Below are 23136 nucleotides of genomic sequence, written 5' to 3'. Positions count from 1 at the left end.
GAGTGGGACAAAGATGTCCTGCACCGTCCCTGCACTATATACACATGATTAAGACTGTAACCAAAGGCGTGATTACAGGATAACGTCATTGAGAGTTAACTATGAATGTACACGGTGCATTTGAAATAAATAACATTCCAAACACAGCATGTACCAAATTCTCTCAGGTGAATCAAAGGATTAAAACAATAACTTCTTGTATTTTACTTTTTTTTTTTTTTCTGCCTTTATTTGACAGAGGATGGAGGAGAGCTGACATGAGATGAAGGAAGAGACACAGAAGACACAGAGCAAGATGTCAAGAGAGCTTTTGGTGATTTCTGTGTTGTTGTGAACACGTCTGAGCGGAAAACCTCCTGCTGCGTTGTTCATGTGTGACAGGCAAACTCCAGAGAACATCCAGACCCCATTGTGTCGACATTCAGAGGAGTTTATGTCTGAAAACGTCTTTATTGTCTTCGACATCACGTCAGAGACACAAAAAGGACAATACCAGACTCTTACTTTGACGAGGTACTGGTACTGCTGAGGGTTTCTCTCCAGGCCCAGGCGTCTCAGCAGGTCCTCCTCTCCTCCCTCAATCAGCTGATAGAAAATGTGGAAGTTTCTCTCCCCATGGTTCTGGTGGACCACGCGGGACTTCTCCAGCAGGTAGTTGATGATGTGACCTCCCATGGGGGCACCCTGCCGACGGGACAAATACCAGGGAGGGGGAGGGGAGGAGGAAGAGCAGGAGTGGGTGAGGCTGGGGTACTGAGGAGGTGTTGAAGGGTTGATATAACATGCAGGTACGGATAGTGCATAGTATATTATGCGGAGGTACGAAAAAAGTGATGCGATTAAATATACTTAAAAAAGTTATATTCAATATTTTTGAAACAAAATCAGTATATATCTGATATATATCACAGTTATATTAACACAGAGACTGCAAATGTATTTCTTAAGTAACAATATTCTTGCTTCAAGCAACCACCCAACGAAAAATAATTGTTGTTGACAACGTTCACTCATGGTTGCCACGGTAACTCCGACTGTCAGGCTCACCTTGAAATCAAACTGAATGTCCATGTACTTGCCAAAGCGGCTTGAGTTGTCGTTACGCAACGTCTTGGCGTTACCGAAGGCCTGTGGAGAGGATAGAGAGGGATGAGGAGAGAGAGGAGAGGAGAGGAGAGGAGAGGAGAGGAGAGGAGAGGAGAGGAGTGATGATTGACAGATTAAGGGGGGGGGGGGGGATAACAGGGGAGCAGAGAACAAGAAAGTGCGATGAAGACAGGAAGGAAGACAACAAGGCAGCAGTGAAGCCACAGGTGTTGGATCCCTACAGTGTGTGTCGAGGACAGTAGCACAGATTACACATTTCCATGAGACTCGGTGGAAGGATGTGGTGTCTAGGAAAAAACCATTACATTTTAGTGCGCATCTGGATCAGGAGGTGGATCCAGGTATTTTTTTTTCCCGCTTTTTTAACAGCACAGGGAAGTTTTCTTACTGTTTTTCCAGGGAACAATTCATGGACGTTGAAGGGGGGAAAAAATCAGGCATGTTTCAGATTTGATTTAAGGAGCCTATTGGGCCTTGGCTGAGTGCCATTCTAGTCGAGGGAATTTCTGGTTGTTCTGACAGTTGACGAGTGAAATAAAAGGAAAACAATGTCTCCTCATTAAACAGATTACTGAAAGAATGAGGTCTTTGCTGTTCTCAAATACTGGGATGACAACTTTAAGCTGCCTTCAGCTCATCACCTCCTTATTTAAAATACTGCTGACAGGTCAATATCTCATTTTTACAATATCAGCCACTTTCTTCATTACTCAGCATCGCGAGGAGTCTTTGTGGACCGATCTGAAAATCCCTCTCTATGCGCGGTCCACACACTGAGCATCCGCAGGTGAATGACGTGCCGCAGCGTCTCACCTCCAGCACAGGGTTGGACTGCAGCAGCCGGTCTTTGATGGTCTGCACCTGATCGCTGGCCGGACAGGTGACCGCGTAGTACTGCAAGATCTTCTTGGACGCCTCCGTCTTCCCAGCTCCGCTCTCCCCGGAGATCAGGATGCACTGGTCCTTCCTCTCCGTTCTCATGGAGCGATACGAGTTGTCAGCCACTGCATAGCTGGAGGAGTGGGAGGAAAGACGCGGACAGTCAGCAGGATGTTTGGCAGAGCTACAGACAAACGCTAAAACACAAAACATGTGTTATTGAAACAGACCTTGGACTGCAAACAGGAAAACATGATGTCAGAACATTTCTTGCTCAGGGTCTAAAGGTTTTTGGCTTGCCAGGAATTTTAATGAGGCAGCAAATATTTGTTATGGCTGTTAAATTTTACGATATAAAATTTTGTCAAAACAATTTTCGTTTGGCGTCTTTAAAATGAGTGGATACAGAGAAGCATCTGACATTTGGAATGTTTTTTTCCCCAATTGTTGTTGACGTCTCAGAGAATAAATCATGGATCTCGATGAAAATCAGGCATATGTAGGTGCCTGGTATTAATGAGTGTGTGCTATCTGGTGCAGATCAAAATAAAAATCTGGATGTAGTGAATTTAAATTTGTTTTCATGAGCAGACTTTTGAGATATGAGCTCTGCTGAGTGACATTCTGGTTACACCTGCAATGACGACATACTGTCTGCACGACACTGAAATACCATTTATCACCTTATTTAACGGGTACAGATAAATTCAATACCCAAATATAAATAATATCAGTTGAAGAGAACATTAATTATCTATTTAAATAAAAGAAATATACTAAATGGAGCTCAGTGAAATCATTGAAACAAATTCAGAACAATAGAGTGATTGTCAAACAAAGCAAATTATTACAATGATGATGTTGTTGTGTTTGCAGAGAATCACACTTGTGTCTGGAAAATCGTCATATGTCAGCTTCTGTCCGAACCTGCACAGATAACGGCCGGCCGGTATGAATCATAGACTCCAGGCTGGAATGGAGCCTAGTTGTGGTATCACTTGTCAGCCCTGTGTTGCTATCAGCACTGCTATGTTGTTTCAGCCAGTTTGGACACATCAGACTAATTGCTGGATATGAAATACAGATCCTTGGAAATAGCTGTATCATACTGTATGAGTGTGTGTGTGTGTGGTCTATGTTGGAGAGGGCGCGGAGCTGGGGGTCAGGTTCAGGTCAGAGGAATTCCCTCTCACGGGAGGAAATCTCTTTCCTCGTACCATCATTTGCTCACTTTCGCACCCTCCCGTTTGCTCTCTCCAGCATTCCTCCTCTCTTTGCAAAAGCACATCTTTCTTTCCACTCGGATGGAGAGAAAACATTGGCACCACACTCAAGTGCTGAAATACAGCGGGGGAAATAATTACCAGTAGAGCAGAGAGAGAGAGAGTTAGTGAGAGATTCTGAAATGTTTCGATGACGCCACAGAGTCTCTATAATGCACTCGATTGTTTTGTGTCTGACCTACGGAGTCTAGATTGATTTGACAGGGAACTCTCCAGTCATTCCTGACTCGTGAGCGAACGTCTGACAGAGAAGAACTGTCAAACTATGAGAGCATAATGCAGCTACAGTCAGTTCTATGTGAACGGAGGCGAGGACTCTCCAAATGCATTTTAAACACACACACACACACACACGTTTTGCATACAGGTGCAACACAGGTTACGTCATTCTGAGGTAGGAAAAGCTTCACCGAGCTTCAACACACTTCTTCTTTTAGGGTGTGGAATCACTTTACATGCTGTCTGCTGTGAATGTTTCTCCTGTGGCAAATTCTCAAAATGCTCCCATCAACTTTCCTGCCAAGTATCTTGAAAATCTCAAAGAGCGTCAAGCATCAAGATCAGATTAAAATTTGTGATTTAACAAGAATAAAGTCATAATTTCAGGCACGCATGATTTTACAGGGTGAATATCATGAGATCAGCCTGTGGCCTGAGTTAAAATTAGGAATGTGGAGCATCGTGTTAAGTTAATCTTTCATATAGGTTTCACAAATAATGTTATACATATTATTGAGTGTCTCTTTTGTGGAGAAGTCATTGTTTGGTAGAAAGATTTTTGATTCAGTCGGAGTGAAAATCCAGGAAGCACAAGTTCTCCTTGCTAAGTTTTACTATTTTCTTGTAAAATTCCGACTTTATTTTCAGGATAACACAAGTTTCTTTTCACCATTTGACCGTTGTCTTTAATAACTTTTCAATCAGCAGATTTTTAAGTGTGTGTACTCACATATGTGGTGAGACCTCGTAGAAGTTGACTCCACGGTATCGCTCCATGTGGTTCTTGGTGTAGATCTCCAGGTCTTTGTACGGGTTAACAGACACCAACACTGAACCAATGTAAGTCTGATGGAAAGGGAACATACAGTTTAAATAATTCATCTGTACTATAACAAAACATTAGGTCTAGGTCCATCCATACAGCATCAATATCATATACAGATTCAAACCGTCTTCGTGCGTCACCTCTTACTTGTTCATATTAGCTGTTACTATGGGAGAGTTAGCAACAAAATAATGTGAGCAACAGAAACTCGCTCTCGACTTAATTTTGCAGTGAGACCAAATAATTGTTTTCATTCTCTATTGGAGTAAAACACAGAACAAGTCTAAACGACTACAGACAAACTGCCCCGGCAGGCAACACTCAACAACAACGAAGGCTGGTTATTGGACAGCTGCTCCGTCATGCTGGGATGAGGAGCAAGACTTTTTATCAACTATACAGCAGCCCTTTCTGATACCGTCTGACGTTAGCTTATCACACCTACAGATATTCTATAATTCATATTCATAATACATATAATTCTTTAATAAGAAAAATGAAGGGACCTTTATTAAGATGCTTAATTTATGGGATCATTATTGAAAGGTAGGGTGAGGAATTTGTTTCCGAAACCCTTTTTATCTAATTTGTTGAAATCCTCTTCATGTTCCGGCAGCCATCGATGAAAAAAGTCAAAAACCTATTTGTGTAGGCTGCTCTTACTAACTTTTTCATGGCTGTCAAGCCGAGCTTTAGGTTGATCTATATTAACCAGCACAGGGTCACACTCACATAGATGAGGTTCTCTTTGAAGCGCTTGCGCAGGTTCTCTATGAAGGCGGCCTCGCTGGTGTAGTTCTCCAGCAGGACAAAGTCCTGCACCCCCACCCGGTCTCTGGCTGTCAGGGCCGACTCCATCATAGCCCGTACCCCGTCACTAGCCACCACCTAGAGGAGGACAAAGAAGGAGTAGGGTTAGAGACCCAGCATATTAACATAAACTATGTAGTGTAGCACTTCATCCATCATACTCTGCAGGTCCCACACAAGCAGATATTACAGAAAGAAAGAAAGGAGGGACCAAAGAAAAGCACCAGTCAGTGAATATATCATGAACATTCACACAATCCATTCTCATTAAGGAAGAAGGAAAGGGCGAGCTAAAGGAAACCAGAAACAAAAAAAGCAATGGAAGACGGGTTGATTAATACCCCGACCGACACAGGCAGGTGTAGATATGAGGGTGGGAGAGGAATGTAAATCTGAAGCAGGACAAACACTGAACTGTGATCCCACAATCACTGGAGGAGTCATGACTGAAACTAGTCCGATTAACACTTTTACCACTTCTCTGCAAAATCAAATCCCAGAAGGTTCATGCAGACCGTTCTGTCCCGTAAGCTCTCATCACATATTTGAGGATTTGGAGAACATCCTTAAATCACCCCCACAAGCATTTCATCCCACAATCGAGCACATTCAGGCCAATGCCAAGAAACTCACCTCACAGACCTCACATTCACTGAAACACACACAGCTAAACAAAGTGTAGGTTTTCTGTTTGAACATCATCCAAAGTCTTTACAACCTTAAGTGATCTTACCACTTCTAAAATCTGACACTGAGCAAAGTCCAAATGTGGGAGGAGGAAAGTTACTACTTTAAAGTGAAACAAACAATTCTCAAAAATATATATAGCACAAATATTGCACAGGATGATAAGTCACACTGAAGCACTTACATGTTGAAGCTCACTGATGCGTTTGTCCAGGAAACCCTTTTCTAAAATTGAGGCCTGAGTTTTACGCATAAGATTGCGAATGTCACCCACGTCCATGTTTAAGATGAACTGAGCTGGACAAATGTTAATGCTACGCAACTTTTACTGGATGTCAGAGGCAGACACACACACACACACAGACACACATAGAGTACAGCAGGTGTTGTTGTTGTGTTATGCACTATAGCAGTCTTCATCCCTCAGGAGACCACAGGGATGAGACGGAGAAAGAACATATTAATTAGTGCGGTGTGAGAGAAGAGGAGCAAATACACGGAGAGAGAGAGAGAGAGAGGACGGAGGAAAAAAACAGAGATGAGATGATGGATGTCAGGTTATGACTCTGCTCCATCGCTCCATTTAAACTAAACTGATAACAATACTCCCTGAAATTCCTCACAGAAGCATTCTCGACAACACAACACAAAGTCCACTAAACTAAGTACGCAGGAATATGTTTGATCGAATGTTGCCTGGCAGGAGCTGGCTCACCTCTGCATCTTTATGACCTGATGATCAGACCAGTATTCCTGGTGGTGAAATGTATGTGTGCACACAAAAAAAAATGGAAAAAGGTGCAAGACTGAGTAGATGATTACTTAAAGAGGGAAGGAACTACACATTCCAGAAACCCTCGAGCTGGCCCTCACTAACCTACGTGACCTGACTTGCAGTGAATTTCACCCCTCAGGACTTTCTTTTCCTCATCGCTAAACAGACCACAGAATGTCAGAGAGGGGAATCATGGTTTCTCCCGAGCTGAACGAGAGCTAACGCCGAACCACCCGAATCGAAGCCCGCATGATGTTCGCGGCTTTGATAAACATTTCCACGGTAACAGCAAGATCCACCGATCAGAGATGTCGATATTACACCTGCGGACTGTGGGTTGACAGCAACACGTAGTAAAATAGTCTATAGGTCAAAATCTCTGTGACAATGTTCACAAAGTCGTGTTACGGACCTTCTCATACCATCTCCAAATCACAGTCACGTTTGTCCGGCTGTATCAGAGGCCTCTTTATTTCTGATAAATAAGCTGCTCAACGAGGAGCAGGTGGCCGCTGTATTAAACCACAGTTGGTGTTACCGTGGTAACCATGGGTGCTGCCAGAATCGACCGAGCAATGAAAAGCTTAAGGATTGTGACTTTAAGGGAAGAGAACTTCAAGGAGTTCTAAAAAAAAAAAACTAATACTAGAGTTTGTATGTGGTGACTGTAACCCCTGGACGTCATGATCTCTGCTGACCTATTGTTTCACACATCTCTTCAATAAGCAAAGAAATCGCAGCTGTGTGTGTGTGTGTGTGTGTGTGTGTGTGTGTGTGTGTGTGTGTGTGTGTGTGTGTGCACCATGAGAGCTGAGTGAGTGTGTGACCAGTATTCTTTGTTCAGTCATTGCGGTGACATTTCTTCATTTTCGCTGCATCTGTCAATCGAACAGTGTTTTACTTTGGATTTTTCTGATGTGAAAACTTTCTGCCCTCGTCCATTCAGGTATTTCTGCTCTTGCTGCTAATGCTAACTACCTGGTTCTGTTTCTTGATCCAAACATGCTGCTGACACACATGACTTTGAGGATTTTTCAGAGACGATAACGACCACACAGGAGGAGTTTAGACCGAACGTAAGGAAATCCATCATCATGGGAGCAGCTAAACAGACATTCATTTACATTTAGGTGTCACAGTTTATTGCAAAACCCTCCAAATATTATGGTGCCTGGGAAGAAAGAAACCAGAGCCTTATTTCCTCACCTCTCACCCCTCCTTTTCCTTCTCTATACATTCTTTCATCTTTCATTCACTCTCCCTCCTTGCTTCAGTCTTCTGCCCTCTCTCTCCATTACTTCATTGTTTTCCAGTTCTGCCTTCCTGCGGGTAATGCTGCACACCGGACCTCCACCCGGTCTCAGGAACTACATGCCTCCCCGGTTTCTAAATGTCGTCATGTTTTCCTAATCCTGAGCAGCAAACAAGTCTCGGAGTCAGGTTAGGAGGAAACCTGAACGAGCTGGATTGTCTGCTAACAGTTCACTCAGATGACTTCTGGTATAAATATGAAGAAACAACAACTTTAGGACATTATTTGTATCAGACGTTAACAAGAGTGATCTGATGATTGTGTTTTTCCAAAGACAGGTATCAGTCCAGTGCATTAGTCCTCTGTGCTGCCCCCCTCTGCTCCATCCATCTCCAATTATTCTCCTCAATATTTTTTCAAAAACTTGAAAGACAGAAGCAAACTTTTGGTCCTTGTCAGTTTTTAAAACTGTGTGGAAACGTTTTGGTAGTAACTGAATAGTATTGAGGTACTGAAAAGTATTTAGGCTGTGAACACTGATTTGAAGTAGACTCACATTATTCAGGATACAGGCTCATACAAGCAACGACTTTCTATACACCATGAGGTAACCGCACCTCTTTTCAAACACTGTTTAATCTCATTTTCTCTCCTGTCTCCCCCGTGAGCTTCGTCCTGCCTCTAGTCGTCTGTGTCCTCTGTCAGACGACAGATTGAACCACATCTGAGAGACGCAGAGAGAGGGGGAGAAAGTCGAGGGATTTGATCATCCAGCTGGCCCGTGAACAATGGCAGCTCTCTCCTTGACCTTTACATCGCCCCGGGCACACTCACAGAGCTCAGATGTCACAGTGTTTATGTAAACCTCGACTAACCTGCTGCTTTCAATGGACCACGGTGCACAGGATGGAGCACGGATGGTAATGATGATGATGATGATGATGATGATGATGATGATGATGATGATGATAAGATGAAGCAGTGTTCTAACCTGCGTAGTCAGGCCTGACACGTTTGACGGTAACACCACACTGTTATGTTTGTGTTGTACCAGTGCAGCTTCATCATGAATGATTCTTCTCTACTTTCTAACTTTTAGTGTGTCTCCTTGGCAACTGTCAACACATACAGTGCAGGTAAATCTGCCTTTATAAGCATCAAGTTTAAACTGTATCACAATCAAGCATGTTTATTTTACTACTAAGATGTGTGAGTAATTTAGATTACTCAATTTAAAAAAAAAAACGGAAGCAAAATTTTGATCATTGTTAAATTGTTTGAGAATATAATGAATGTACTGATTTAAAATCTGAAAAATGTTTTCCAGAGCCAAATAAAACATGATGCAACTGTTTTCAGAATCGGTGTGGTACAAAATGAGCACTGGAAAAACTGGGTAAAAGTGGTGGTGTGGCCCTTTAATAACTGTTAATCCACAGACACTAAAAAAGAACCAATACAAAGTCTCACTTCTGACATCAGATGCACATAAAGGCTCATAAAACTATTTTAACGTCGCTAGAAGATTTATTTCCTCTTTGTATGAAATCGAGCAGGCATGCTTGTAGTAGCTGTTCTTCAGACTGGGCGGGACGCAAAGAGCTAATGAACAAATTGTGTCCCAGAGCGCTTAAACCGACTGGAGACAAATATTTGTGTATGTAAAAGATCCAGGTTAAACATGTGAAGTGGAGAACAGAGGAGTGAGGCAGAGACGGAGACAATAAATCCTATTTTTTTGTTCTCGTGATTTGTGAAACTTCTGTAACGATAATTAAATGAGCGAGGCGTACGGTTCTGATAAAGAAACTTTTGGCTACTCGCAGAGGATTTCACTATTTTCTTCTGCATTTTTTTAGTATGAATCAGTCGTCTGGCTCTAATTTCTCCTCTTCTCTCATCCATTCTGCACCTGCTGGTAGAAATAATTGATTTTTGAAACATGAACTTTGCCCTCGTGAGAATAAAGAAAGGCCATTACGATGCAAAGTGTGACATCAGAAACTTTGCATGTGTTGACGGTGTCTCGTTGGCGTTGATGGAACCAACCATGGGTTTCAGGAAGTGGTCAGCAAATCATAACTCATAAAATCTTCACGGTTAAATCTGACTTTCGGGGCATACATTTACATGGACACCAATATTCTGATAGTAATCCAAGTAGGACAAGTCTGAATAAGACATAAACGTCAACAGTGTTTTCTGATTACCTTAAACAGAAGTGAGCAATAATCGAATCAAGATGTGAACTTCTAGCATTTTGCGATGTTGACATATTGCAGCTGCACAAAAATCAAAACCAGGCTTTGCTCTTTGACATGTAAACGAGAATATTAATTAAATATTCTTTCAGCAGCTCATACGAACACCATTGTCACGTAATGTCTCATTCAGATTAAAGTCAATAATCTGAATACTGGTGTCCATTTAAACAAAGTCAAAGAGATTTGAAGACAGTGAAAGAGAAATGCCCACATTAAAAATAAACCTGGACTCTATTCAAGCTTGTGCGTAGCAGGTGTGATTACGCCCCACTTGTTTCGGATCCCAGCTTAATATCGACACCTTGACAATGATTACCATAGAAACAACAACCCCTCTAGACTCAGAAGAGAAGACGGTGAAATCACTCTGCAGAGCAGCCAGACAGGTGGGACGAGATAGCTGAGTTTCCGGTATGCCACATACATGAACCTGCCTACGTGAGGACATGTGGGCCAAAACAACACAAGCAGCAGGGGCGAGGTTCAATGTCGTACTGTGTCACTATGCCACTTGAGAACCACCATTGTTAAGTCCTCAGCAAGTCCCTACTTTCAAGCATTCCAGTCTGCTCCGGGTGCGCCACTCCATAGCGTACCCTGAACGCTGATCTGGTGGCAGATTTGATCATTTTGTGTGATTGACCAACACTGTAATGCTGCTGGTAGACTCCCAGGAATCAACTTCATCGACAGTAGAATGAAGCTGACTTTAAAGAACACATTAATACATTATATACTGATCTGAAACCTCAGTACAGACAGCACACTGTGCAGACAAGCTCCAACCAGAACAATACGAGAAGTTTCATCCACATTGGGCCAACAGCTGAGTTTCACCTTGGTTTCACTGAGACTGGCTGGAAACACTGAAACTCTAGCTTCAATTTACTCAACTTTAATCCTTTGCTTTTAACAATCAAATCACATATTGATTTCAAGTTATGAGACAAATATAAGTTAGTCTGATAGACTTAGCAGCTCTAACTTACCCGATTCTCCATGGAGGAAAAGTTTGGATTGTTTTAAGCCATTATTCCAGGTTGAATAAACTGGTTCGCTGAGCCCTTCAGAGGCTTTTACACCTGTCGCACCTCATCGTGTTTTAGTTCCAATGGAGTCTAGAAAGTGGCTCGAACCGATAGCCTGAAGAGACGGAGCTGAGCCCTACATAAACTCCCTATTGAACTCATTGAAGTCAGATGCCGAGCAGGCAGTAATGACAGCTGTGTTAGGAATCTGACAAATCTGTCATTCCTCCATCACACACACACACACACACACACACGCGCACACACACAGAGTTGTAGAAGGAAGAGGAAGCTTGTAAACTTTAGCAGTTCCTTATGTATGGGCCAAAACGTGTAGTTTCTGTAAGTTTAACTGGAGCAGTTCTGCTGAAGGATGAGTTCTGGCGTGTATTCGTGTTCGTTATCAGTGTGAGAAAACAAATGCAGCACCACAGAGGACACATCATCATGATCAGTGATACTCCAGCACACACTTTTTTCATTAACATGCTCACTCTTACTCTCGCTTAACGCCAAAGAATGCTGCCCGGCCACACAACACCCCCATGTGATTGCCTCGCCCTGGGGCGGTGTAAGCACACACACACACTTATACACAGAGCAATGAGGACACACCTTCTTGTATATTAAATCAATACAAATACAAATAGATCTAACATCAGCGTGACAAATACAGAGTCAAGGTGAAGAGGGATGCTGAGCTCAGGCAGAACACCGCCCCTCTCTCTTTCACCTGTGAGTCTTACCTGTGTCCTTGAAGTTCAAGAGCACACTACCAAGGTTGTTACACAATTCAGACGCCACGGTCGGTGCTTCAATACAAATAAAACAAACTTGATCCTGCGCTTCCACAGCCTGGCCAGAGAAAAAACCCATCTCCCACGTAACTCCTCACCCTTCACACTCTTTAATGCAAACCTGCTTGCGTAGATAAGAGACTCCCGTCTAACACCAAAGCACCAAAGCAAAACTGTCCTGATTTCTCCGACATTCCGACTGACTTTTTTCTGCAAGACAAACAAGTTGCTGGTGGAGGGGGGGTCTTACCAGAGGTCTGTACTTCATGGCTCCTGCCTTGCTCTCTAGTGATGTGGACCAGGGATTTTCTTTTCCAACCAAGCCGATCGTCCAGTTAAAAGAATATGGCCTCCAGCGCCGCACCACGACCACTATTTAGCCGAGAGTTTGTTTTTAGAAGCTCTCCCCTCGGTCCTGAGAGCCAGCTGCCATAGCTTCTCCTCTTACTGCTGCTCACAGACACTTACACACCTCTCACTCTCCCTCACTCTCTCCCACTCGCTCACCACTCATTCACCCACTTTTCTTCTCCCTCCCTCCCTCCCTCCAGAGGAAATAGTCCCCATGTAGGGTGACACATAACCCACCCTCCTTCCTTCTCTTTCCTCCCCCCCCCCTGTCGACTTCTCCTCACTCCAACAGGCACTTTCACTGAAAAACTTACCGCGATTCCTCTTTTCTTGCTCTCCCTCTGCCCTTAAAAGAAGGGAGCCAACACATCTATCACACATCAAGTCCTAATCACACCTGGACAACAAAAAAGATGAATCCTGTGTGTCCTGACGCCAAAGGGGGTGTGTAGTGTGCATCCAAGCATTGTTAAGTGAAATGGGGAAACTCTTGAGTAGTGAGCGTAGCAGGAGCCAATAAATAATCATCTGTTTGAGCCAAAACGGTTTCCTCTTCCTTCCCTTCTCCATCTTTTCCTTCGCTCCCTGCTTCCCCTCTTTGAGATTTGAAAGCTGGAGCAGAAACCAGACAGGCAGCCAACAATCCTCACTGTCAGCGATATGGCTGCACGTAACATACAGCCTGTACACAATGATGCACGCATGCATGCACAAGGAGTCTTCATCATTAGTCCAACATCATTACAGAGAGTGTAATTACTCTAGACCAGTGTTGTGTGCACGGACACACACACAAGCTTGTTGCGATCAAAGGCCAATGCATGTGCTTGTTAACACTAATAACAACTGACATCTAACAGGCGACGGCCATGTGTTTCTGAGAACAAAGAGGAGGACAGGTTTGCATCACAGTAGCTGGATTAATACTCCGACATTACTGAGGGCTTGTTTGAAGTGTGTGTTTAAAGGCAGAGCCACCTGTTAGTGGGTTTATAGTGAGTTTACCACTGTGTGCCTGTGAACTTCAGGTTTAGCTGAGGTGAGACCATCAGTCCAAACTGAGGAGCAGCAAAATTAAAGACAAAGTTTGATATTTTGTAAAACACTTTTGCTTTCTTCCAAGTTACAGTAGATCAGATCAGATCAATAGATCGATGCCACGCAATTTGTAATGTGTACATGTTTTTTTTTTTTAAATGTGGGTAAACTAGCTACAAATGCATTTGACTCCTTCATAATTTTATTCATCATGTTCGATATCACAAATGCACCTAAGGCGCTCTCTCACCTCGCCCTCTTGCCAAATTACTGTGTTCACCCAAGTGTCATGTTTCCATCGCTGCTGATCGGAGCTGGAGCAGATAAAAACCTGCGTCTCCTGTCGAGTCATTTCACCCGGGGAGTTAACACAGAACGTATCCATTCCCATTGCAGACGAAGGTCACATGTTAGTTAGGTTTTTTGACCTTGTCTGTTTCAAGTACATGGTGCTGAAGGTGGGGAAAGTTACCTGAGCTTGGCATGGCAGCAGGAGGGAGGAGCTTGCCTGATTCTGTCTGCCTACACACCTGTATCTTTATTTATAATTGCTCAATTCATAGAAAAACTGCAGTAAAATGACATGTTGCAGTTTTATATATGTATAATATATATATATATATATATATAACCACAGACGTTTAGTTTTTTAGCTTAAGTGATGTTTTTTAACCTTTTTAACACAAAACCAGGCAATTTATTTCCCCGTTTCCAGTTTTTATGCTATGCTAAGCTAACAATCACTGGCCGAAGCTTGATATTTAAAAGAAAGATAAGAGAGAAAGAGTCTCATCTAACTCTCTGTGAAAAAAGGTCAACATGTGTATTTTACAAAATTTAGACTTAATCCTCTCTTGCAGTATAACTATTCATGAAGAGACATTAAAACGGTTTGTGGACAAACATGGAACCGGGAGACAAGTTTAGGACAAAGCGGGACATGCTGGTCTATGGAGGCTACGAGCTGCAGCTTCAAAGAGCAGAGCAGAAGCAGGAAAGCCAGGTTTTACAGGCCTCATTAGTATGTATTGCTCCTTCCTGCAGACCAAAGAGAAAAGGCCCATAAATGAGATGAAATAGTGGTTGTTGGTAAATTATATTCCATATCTCTTGGTCCAGCTTAGCTGCCCCCATCGTCTGCCTACACCAACCTGTAGACGGCCGACTGTATACCAGTAGAGGTTTTCAATATGATGAGGGGGGAAACAGAAAAGGCAGCTGGGGGTGAAAGGGATAGAAGCTGGAAATGACGGAGGAAAGAATTCTCTTGTTTCCGAAATCTGAACTGCAGTCACCTACATTTCACCTTAGTCAGGTGACTTGTTGTATTCACATTCCTAAAACTCAGCACAAACCACCAGACCATGACACATTATTAGAAGCAGCAGTAAATAGGTTGAGTGCGCTCATTCAGACAGCAGGTTTAACCTTCATCTCTGATTAAAGACATCATGGGGACAACATAGGAAATCCATGCACCATTTTAACTCAAGGCGCACACACATTCTTTCTCGTCCACACTGCCCCCTTCTGGCCACCTCCAACAAAATGAAACTTAAGGAGCTATGAGCTTTTTGCTGAGACAGACATCAAAATGCCCGAAAATAACTTCATCCTCATCGCCCTGTGTGCGCGAGAAGGCGAGGGAAGACACACACTTTGGACCAGACTCAGCAGTGTACAGAATCTGCTCACTTCTTTGATGCCCTGCGCCCTCGACTCGTCTCTCGCTCTCTCTCTTTTCTTTGCCAGTATAATCAGAGCCCCCGCTGCAGGAATCTGAGTAATGTTTTCCAGACGCTCTCTCTCTCTACCTTTCTGTGTGTGTCCCTCTCTCTCACCACAGTGTGAGAGCACACTGGTCAGACAGCAGGAAACAGGCAGAGATACAGGAAAAGATAGAGGGTTATAGTCGTTCAACACATCATCCACAATCATTTGGTCATTGGTGTGTGTGTGTGTGTGTGTGTGTGTGTGTGTGTGTGTGTTAATGTCTCTGGCAGAAAGTGACTCTTTTGGAAAGTGAGCAGACGAAGGTGTGTGTATTAGTGTGTGTTTCTGCAGGCTCATGCTGAGGCAGCATATTTGTGCTGAGTTGGAGGGAGGAGGGGCTGTATCTGACTCCCAGTATCTCCCTCAGCTGTCAGACTTTAACCCTTTCTTATCCTCTTTCTTATCCCCACTGACACTTCCAATTCTATTGAGAGATACTAGATAGATGGATAGGTCCCTGAGCTGGAACAGACACTACAGAGACTGGACGACGTTCACCAGAGGCCCTGTTGCATTATGGCTCCATATATTATATGTGTGGGGGGGGTTTCCCAACACTGCTGACTTGTCAATGTGTCATCAATGTTGAGCGAATTAAACTAGTTTTGGACAGACGTGATCACTCAATTATGATTGGACCAAAATAGTTACATGACACATGGAAGATCTTGTCACGCAGAAAAATTGAAAATCAACTATTTGGGGTTAATTGGGCTTTAAATCTGACGCAACTGGGAGCTGAGGGAGCTATGTGAAGTCATTTTTGTCTTTCCAAACATGTAGTGTGGATTTAAACATTATAAATTTCCCAATAATCCAATAATCAAGACTGTCATTTGTTCATAACAACCAAAAGATGTTGTTTTTCCCCAGCCAGTGAGTTAACAGATGTGTCTGATGAAACTGTGCGTGTCGGCTCGCGAGCAGGAGAGAAAGACGAGGAAGTGAGCGGAGTCAGGAGGGGCCGAATGAATGAACGAATGCAGGCAGCTATACAGATTTTACTCATTTAAGAAAACTATCAATCATTATGTGGTAATCAGAGTTGATATTGTGGCGGTGGCTATAAACAAATCGAAGTTTGGACACAGAGAAGCTAAAAAGTTTAACTGAAGACGTCAGCTGAGTCTGGATCAGTCCATATGAAATGATTGGTTGTGTTTATTTGATAAGTGTTTCAGGAACAACTTACCAAATCTACTTTTAGATGTGTTGCGGTGTTGACTGTCAAATGAACATGAAATGCAGTGGCAGTGGTTGGGCTTTCACCGTTTAGTATCCTTTATCCTCAATAAAGGTATCGAAACTACCTGAAAGTACTTTACATACTAAATGGCAGCTTATAACAATATGTTGTTCTGGCCTTTATGACTCTGAGGCAGTATTTGATATGATTTAAAAGCATAAAGCCATGGGAACAATACAAACCTTGTTTTTCATTTGGCCAGCACTGCAAAGAGCAAGTGCACGAAATGTTTTTCTGTTTGATGAGGATTTATTGACTTCACTATTTACCAAATATTGTATGTGCATGTTTGTGTATGTTGGGCTTTTGAGAAAAGCCAAAAATGTGTATAATTACCTCGAGAGACCTCCACTCTTGCCACAGCCTTTTCTATAACACGCACAAACCACTTTGGGGGAAACACCAAATTAAACATCATGTTGTTTTCATTGAGGGAAGGAAAAAAAAAAAAAAGCTCAAGTCCCACTGACCACATTCAGGGAAAATTCATGTGACCTTGACTCCGTGGGAAATCAGAAATGGGAACTTTACTTTCGCCTCCTGCTCCCTCTCTCTCTCTCTTACCCTCTCTCCCATTACCCCTTCTCTCTCTGCTCCCCTCCCTTTAAATTCCTCTTTACTCTCTCACTTCCTCTCCAGAAGAGTTTGCTCAGAATGAACTTGGATATATATAGTAATTTTCCACTCTCCCTCCGTTACCCATACAGTCCAGAAATAAGGGCTGGGAATGTGTCATCATGTAACATCATGCCTCACCAATCGCTCATATTCATTGGGAGCTAATGTCAAACTGCCCCATACTGCACTGGTACGGCTCGGCCTGTGGAACACTCATATGCATCACTGTCCTCTCTCGCTTGAAGCCCAGGCCATGTAACCCTTTCACAGTGTTATGTCGAAATGTTGTGTAATCTTCCCTTTACAGTATTACTCCACACCAGCTCGTCATTGCCTCATTCATTCATTACACGTTGTAAAGTAATTCAACTAAATGTGATGTCTGCAGCAGCTGCTCCATGTAAACAAAAGACAACTGTTACCACACATGGTGTCTTGCCCTCTGGGTACCCACAATGCAGCATGTCGCCATACGATATTTGAAGGCAAACACTCGATTCTCAAGCTTTATTACAGCATCCTGGAAGTGTCAGCTTCAATTGCGTCAAACTCTGTGCTCACACCAATCACGAAATCTCCAAATGTCGCTTGTTAAAAGTGCAAAAGAATAATCCTCATTTTTACAAGTGCAACAAGCCCATGGTGGGAGTATGATCATAGCTTTTCAATATAGACAATTGTTTTTCTCACTCATCAATCAGATATTGGTCTTTCAATGAACATTAGAGATGCAACAATCTGATATGCAATGTCAGATTCAATTCCCTTTTATCTATAAGTTAAATTATTCTGTCACATTACGCCGCTAAATCCATGTTTAGCACCTAAGCAAGGTCTAAAAGGATTCCGACCAGTACACAGAATTTATTTTCGGAAAGAGAACCTGATAAAGCCAGGGGAGCGAATCTGTATCGTGAGATTAAAAGTTGAGTACACTGGAATGGTGAATTCTTAATAAGTACCATGATCGGCGTTGCACTAACATGAGTTTGATCTACTTATTTGAAAAGGTACCCGATGGAGATATTCACCACTAGTATCGCTATAGAGCTGTGGTTTTATGAGTGGGTCTGTGTTATGTGTGTCACATACACACACACACACAACTCCACTAATCAAAAGGTGTTGGCAGGAAACGTAGCCATGCAACAACAGAGGTAGTGAGGATGAAGACCACAAGCAAATTTAAGTTTTAACAGGAAAACTACACAGTGTACTTTGGGTTTGAGTGATGACCCCTAGTCCCTCATTGTATTTATATATTCTATATTTTGGAGGGTATAAAAAATTAAGACACTACATATCCTGAATACATAAGTGGCCTCAAGCAAAAATCTGCCTTCAAAAGCTTAAACCAGGGCAATTCTAGTGTAAACCTTCATACGTAGGAGTAGCTTAATTTCGGGAGGAGCTCCTTACCACAGTTGTGTCATACAAAAAACACCCTTCATCACAAACTGGCGAAGAATTCATTTCTTGCTGATGCTAAAGGTTTCATCAGACTGAGAAATCCCAAGTGTGATGGATACTGATACGCTAGGCTATGACATCAGTCATACAACACGGGACCAGTCCTTGTTGCTAAACAGCACAATGAGCAAAAAGCCCTCTGACCACCTCTACAATTAGCCTGAGCTCAAACTAAGACATGAGAGGAAAATAATAAGATGTTAAGATTTCAGTTTCATTGTTTAAATCTGCAGGAAAAACAAACCGCCCTCTGCAAGTATCTGATATATATATGGTCCATATGATGACCCCACCCATCACTATTACAACATACCCAACGATCACTTTGCCTGTCATCTAAAACTTCAGTCCCAGTGGGCAGAATTACGCTGTAACTGGCTTTTATCCAAAGCCAACATGTCCGCTCCTCTGAGCAGAGTTACGTTAAAGAAACACATATAATTTGGGGGAATTTGACTTGGTCCTCTTGTGATGACAGACTGTCCAGCCTATAACCGAGAACACCACGTCCCTGGTAGATCACTGGCTTAAGGGCCGTGATACCAACACGTAAACTTTCTGCAATAAGGAAATAAGAAGTGAGATCAGCTCAAAGCTCAGTGGTAAGTAAAATGAATGGGCTGCAATCAGGTGAGTCCATATTGTGTTTCCCTCTACACGTGAACACACTGCAGGATTATTTAACTCTCTCCTGCTGCCTCCTCCTTGTATGTCTTTGTCTGGTTGTTTCTGTGCATCGTTACTCTCCAGCAGGCCTGGCTCTCTTCCTGACACTGCACAGGTTTATTCAACCATAACAAAGCTGCTCTTGTAATCGGTATAGTAATAGTCATTAAAACCGCTTTCATAATAAATATGACGTGAACTTCTGGCCTTCCTCTGCTGCCTAGTACAGCTGTCAATGCGAGCTGTGAGACAAGAGCCAGAGGAGCATCAAACCTTAACCCTCTGGCTACAAATCAGAAAGGAAAGGAAAAAAAAAAAGAGCCTAAGTTGCCCTTTTAAACCATTAAATGCCGGCGTTAAGCTGTGGTAAATCTGCACGCCTCTCTCTAAACTAAAACACATTCATCCTGACATTAGCCAGACTGTCCTCCTCTCACCATCTCCTTCTCTCACCTTTCACTTTCTCTATTTCCCACATTCTTCTTTCTTATTTCACTCCTTCATCTCGATCATATACTCAATCTATCATTAGCCATTTTCACACATGAACTCTTGTTCTTCTGCTCTTCTTCAGAAATCATGTGATTTTGTTTAATCCTGAGATATTTGTTTTTTCTTCTTGTTTTTTCATGCAGGCACTGAAGAAAACAAATACCTCCTGGTAAAAAAGCGGCACCAAACGTTTAATGGTGATAAGACCTGACGCCGGTGTCTGCGTGTTGTAGAAAGAACTGCGGGTAAAGACCAACTCTGCAGACTTTATCCGCAGGTCATGTCTGAAAACAGGTATAGAAACTTCATCAACATCCCATTCACTCACAGTGAATCCTGTGAAGGATCTCCTGTGTTCTCATCGCTCTCACCTGGACGTTTGCGTTCACACACACTGCCCCTCTGGAGAATGTCCAGAGGATCTCCAGAATTCAGTGACAGTCTGAAAGAAGCTATACAGTTATACCTGCTGAGTGATATAATGCATAATATCGACTATTTTAAACTAAGTCCTGCATCAGCCTTAAGTGAAAATATCACCCAATCCTTAGATTTGAATTTTACACACACAAAAAAATGTCAAGAGGAATAGAAGGGAAGAATCCAAAACCAGCCAATGAGGCAAGAGACCAAAGAGAGGAAGACAAAAAAAATAAAAAAAATAAAGAGAAAAAGTAAATGGCAGTGCGGGGCGGCTGTGATGTCAGAGCGAAAGAATGTGAGCCATGTGGGCGGCAAACAAGTCTGGAACCAGAGACGAGAGGGCAGAAGAGAGAGAGAGAGAGAGAGAAACGATGAAAGAGAAGTATCAAAAAAAGACGAAGAGAGGCAGGATGTTAGTGACAGATGGTGAAAGTGTAGTGAACAGATATTAACATATCAAATGAAGTGTGTGTTTGTGTTTTGTGACCTAACTGTCAGTTTACAATGGCAAAGCACTGAATTGACACAAGGGGGATCCCAGGGGCCAAATACACTCCTTCAAACCGTTCCTGTTTCTCTCAGCCTTCTTACTGTGCCTCGCTCTTTCTGCCCTCACTGCTCTGGGTAAAGTGAATCACCCAAGTGTGCGTGCATGCGTGTGTGTGTGTACCCGACCATAGCAGTTAGATGTTTCCACCGTGAACAGATGTGACACCGAGACACAAAGTAAAGCAGCAGGTTTGAAATTAAGTTCTTAAGTTGTAGGTTCTGTTTTTTTTTTGTTTTTTTCAATTCTCACACACACACACACACACCAAATAAGGAGACACTCCCTGTCCCTCACACACACATACACACACCCACTTTTCCACTGTGGCTGCACTTTGGTCATGCAGGCATTTCCTAAAGAGTCTAGCCTCTTCCATAAAGACAAAATCCTCAGCTGAGCTGGGAAAGCGGTTGAATCAGAGGAGGTTGGTGATGGTGTGGATGAATGGAGGTGGGCCACGTCCATTCAGGCCTTTAGTGGAGAGCTACAACACACTGGTTCCTCTACAGAACTAGCAGACTGGTGATAACCTCACAGGCTCTAACTTAACACCCAATTTTAATCTTGAGGTTTTTACAGCTGCTGCATGTCACCAAGTTTGCCATTTGCCGACACACCTAAAGATACAGAAGTGATTCTATAGATAGTCAAAGAGTGGCTTCAGAAAGTATTCAGACCCCTTCACTTTTAGAACAGGTTATTGTGTTGAGGATGAACTTCTTAAATTAAATACATATTGTTTTACCCATCAGTGTTCATCTAAATTCAATAACTTTAATCTTTCTTTCAGAAAAGTATTCCGTATTTATAGAAATACTCAGTCAGGTGCATCTGCTCTAATGTTCCTGTGTGTAGAACATGACTGGAGCCTGCCTGTGGCCAACTGGACTGAATAGGACATAGTTTGAAAAGACACACCTGTCTCTATAAAGTCCCACAATCCAGACTGCATGTCAGGACAAAAGCCGAGCGAAGAGGTCTGAGGGACTCTCTGTAGACCTCTGTGATAAACCTGTGGTGAGCTACAGATCAGGGCGAGCGTGTGAAACCATTACCAAAGTCTCTCCTCTCCCAGCAGGGCAGGTGGTGACTTGCTGAGGGGAGGAACTCAAAACATTGTCAACATTCTGCTTCCCCAGCCCTCGTCCCCACCGCTTTCTACCTGCAGTGTGAATCTTCCCTGCTACTGCTCCCGTCTCTCGTTTGTCCTTCACTGCCTTTTTATTGTTTTCCATACCTTCCTATCTTTATTCTGTCTCTTCCACATCTCTCCTCTCCACTCCTATGGACAGAGGGCCTGTCGGCCTTATCTTATCTGCAGCATATGGAGAGGAGCGCTGGCTGTAGGTGAAAACAATGTTGGCCTGACTGCACTCTGCAGGCCAGCCCATGATTCAGACCCCTACAACAGGCTCAGGGACTGAGAGAGCATTATTATACTGATGCAGATTTTAACAGCTGATATTCTGGCTGACAAATTAAAGATTAATGAGTTTAATAACCCAAGAAAGAAGTATTACTGTAGTAACACTAACAGAGAGTTACTACCCTGTCCTTTAAATGTGTTCTGCCAAATATGTGGCGGAAATTCTTACCCAGTAAAGATGTCAAACTTTATAATTACCTCAGCCAAGGAGTTTATGTTTTCACCCTTGTCTGTTTGTTTGTTTGAGCGTGTGCGATTTGGTGCAGATCTAAATAACAAATCTGGATTACTTAATTTAAATGTGGTTTCATGAGGGGACTGTTGGGCCTTGGCGGAGGTATTTCCTCTACTGAGGCGACATTAATCTAATCATCAACGTCACGTTCCAAATGACAGACAGACCACAACTGTGGCCCTGAGATCAACACATGGCAACTTAAGACAACAAATCCAAACAGACAAAACCACCAACCAAATTCAGACAGCATGAATGACTCTGTGATTGCATGATAAAACAAAAGGGGTGGGGGGGTTATTAATGCAGCTTATGTTCTCATGCTGCTCAGCTCTCAGGGCCTCAATGCAGACAACTACATGCAGCCACTACTGTGAGGAATGCACGAAGTAAACATGGAAGTATTTCATCAGAGCTGAGTGGCTGTAATAAATTGGGACATATCAACATGTATTCAGAGCACAGTTATTGTACAGCATCATAACAGCCTGAACTAAGTTGCTAAACTTCTAAACAGTGAGCTTCCTGTTTACTCCAAGCACTTCCTCTTTGCTGATTAGACATTAGTAACAGCTGAGCCGCCGGACAAAACAAAACCAGACCATAAATAAATACAAACTAGTTTCAACTGTTTTCTTTCTCTATTTACATTATTTTGAGGCCATTTGTTTGAAGTCCATCTGTCCATCTGCTGTTTACCTTCCATGTCAACCATTTCCCTCTATTTTAAATTTGTGGATATTAATCTGGAAGGAACAGGAAGGTGGTTTGCACACCTGCATGTACACACACACACACACACACAAACACTAACAGAAGTATTCAGCTGTCCACATAGAGGGGCTGGGTCGAACATATGGTGCTTAGAAAGGAGGGAGAGCAATTTGTTAAAAAGATGAAAAAAACATGGAAGAGACAGAA

The 23136-nt window shown here is 42.8% G+C and overlaps 1 protein-coding gene across 4 annotated transcripts in view; it reads right to left on the bottom strand.

The window, feature by feature from the left end:
• LOC109634505 (unconventional myosin-Ic) overlaps positions 1–23136 on the bottom strand; it is a 46917-nt gene that overhangs the window by 10151 nt on the left and 13630 nt on the right. For 2 of the 4 annotated variants that reach the window (XM_020095016.2, XM_020095019.2), the window contains 5 exons: positions 5047–5202; positions 4219–4334; positions 1921–2119; positions 1048–1128; positions 505–684 (listed from right to left, as the gene is read on the bottom strand). In XM_020095016.2, coding sequence (XP_019950575.1) covers positions 505–684; positions 1048–1128; positions 1921–2119; positions 4219–4334; positions 5047–5202 — 732 coding nt within the window. Of the gene's footprint in view, positions 1–504; positions 685–1047; positions 1129–1920; positions 2120–4218; positions 4335–5046; positions 5203–11091; positions 11236–12177; positions 12326–23136 lie in introns of those variants that run through there. The other 2 variants (XM_020095018.2, XM_069534525.1) reach the window with 2 other exon arrangements.

This window comes from Paralichthys olivaceus, chromosome 11 (assembly GCF_024713975.1).
Source record: "Paralichthys olivaceus isolate ysfri-2021 chromosome 11, ASM2471397v2, whole genome shotgun sequence".
Classification (NCBI taxonomy): Eukaryota; Metazoa; Chordata; class Actinopteri; order Pleuronectiformes; family Paralichthyidae; genus Paralichthys; species Paralichthys olivaceus.
This window is presented reverse-complemented; position numbering and strand designations above follow the sequence as displayed.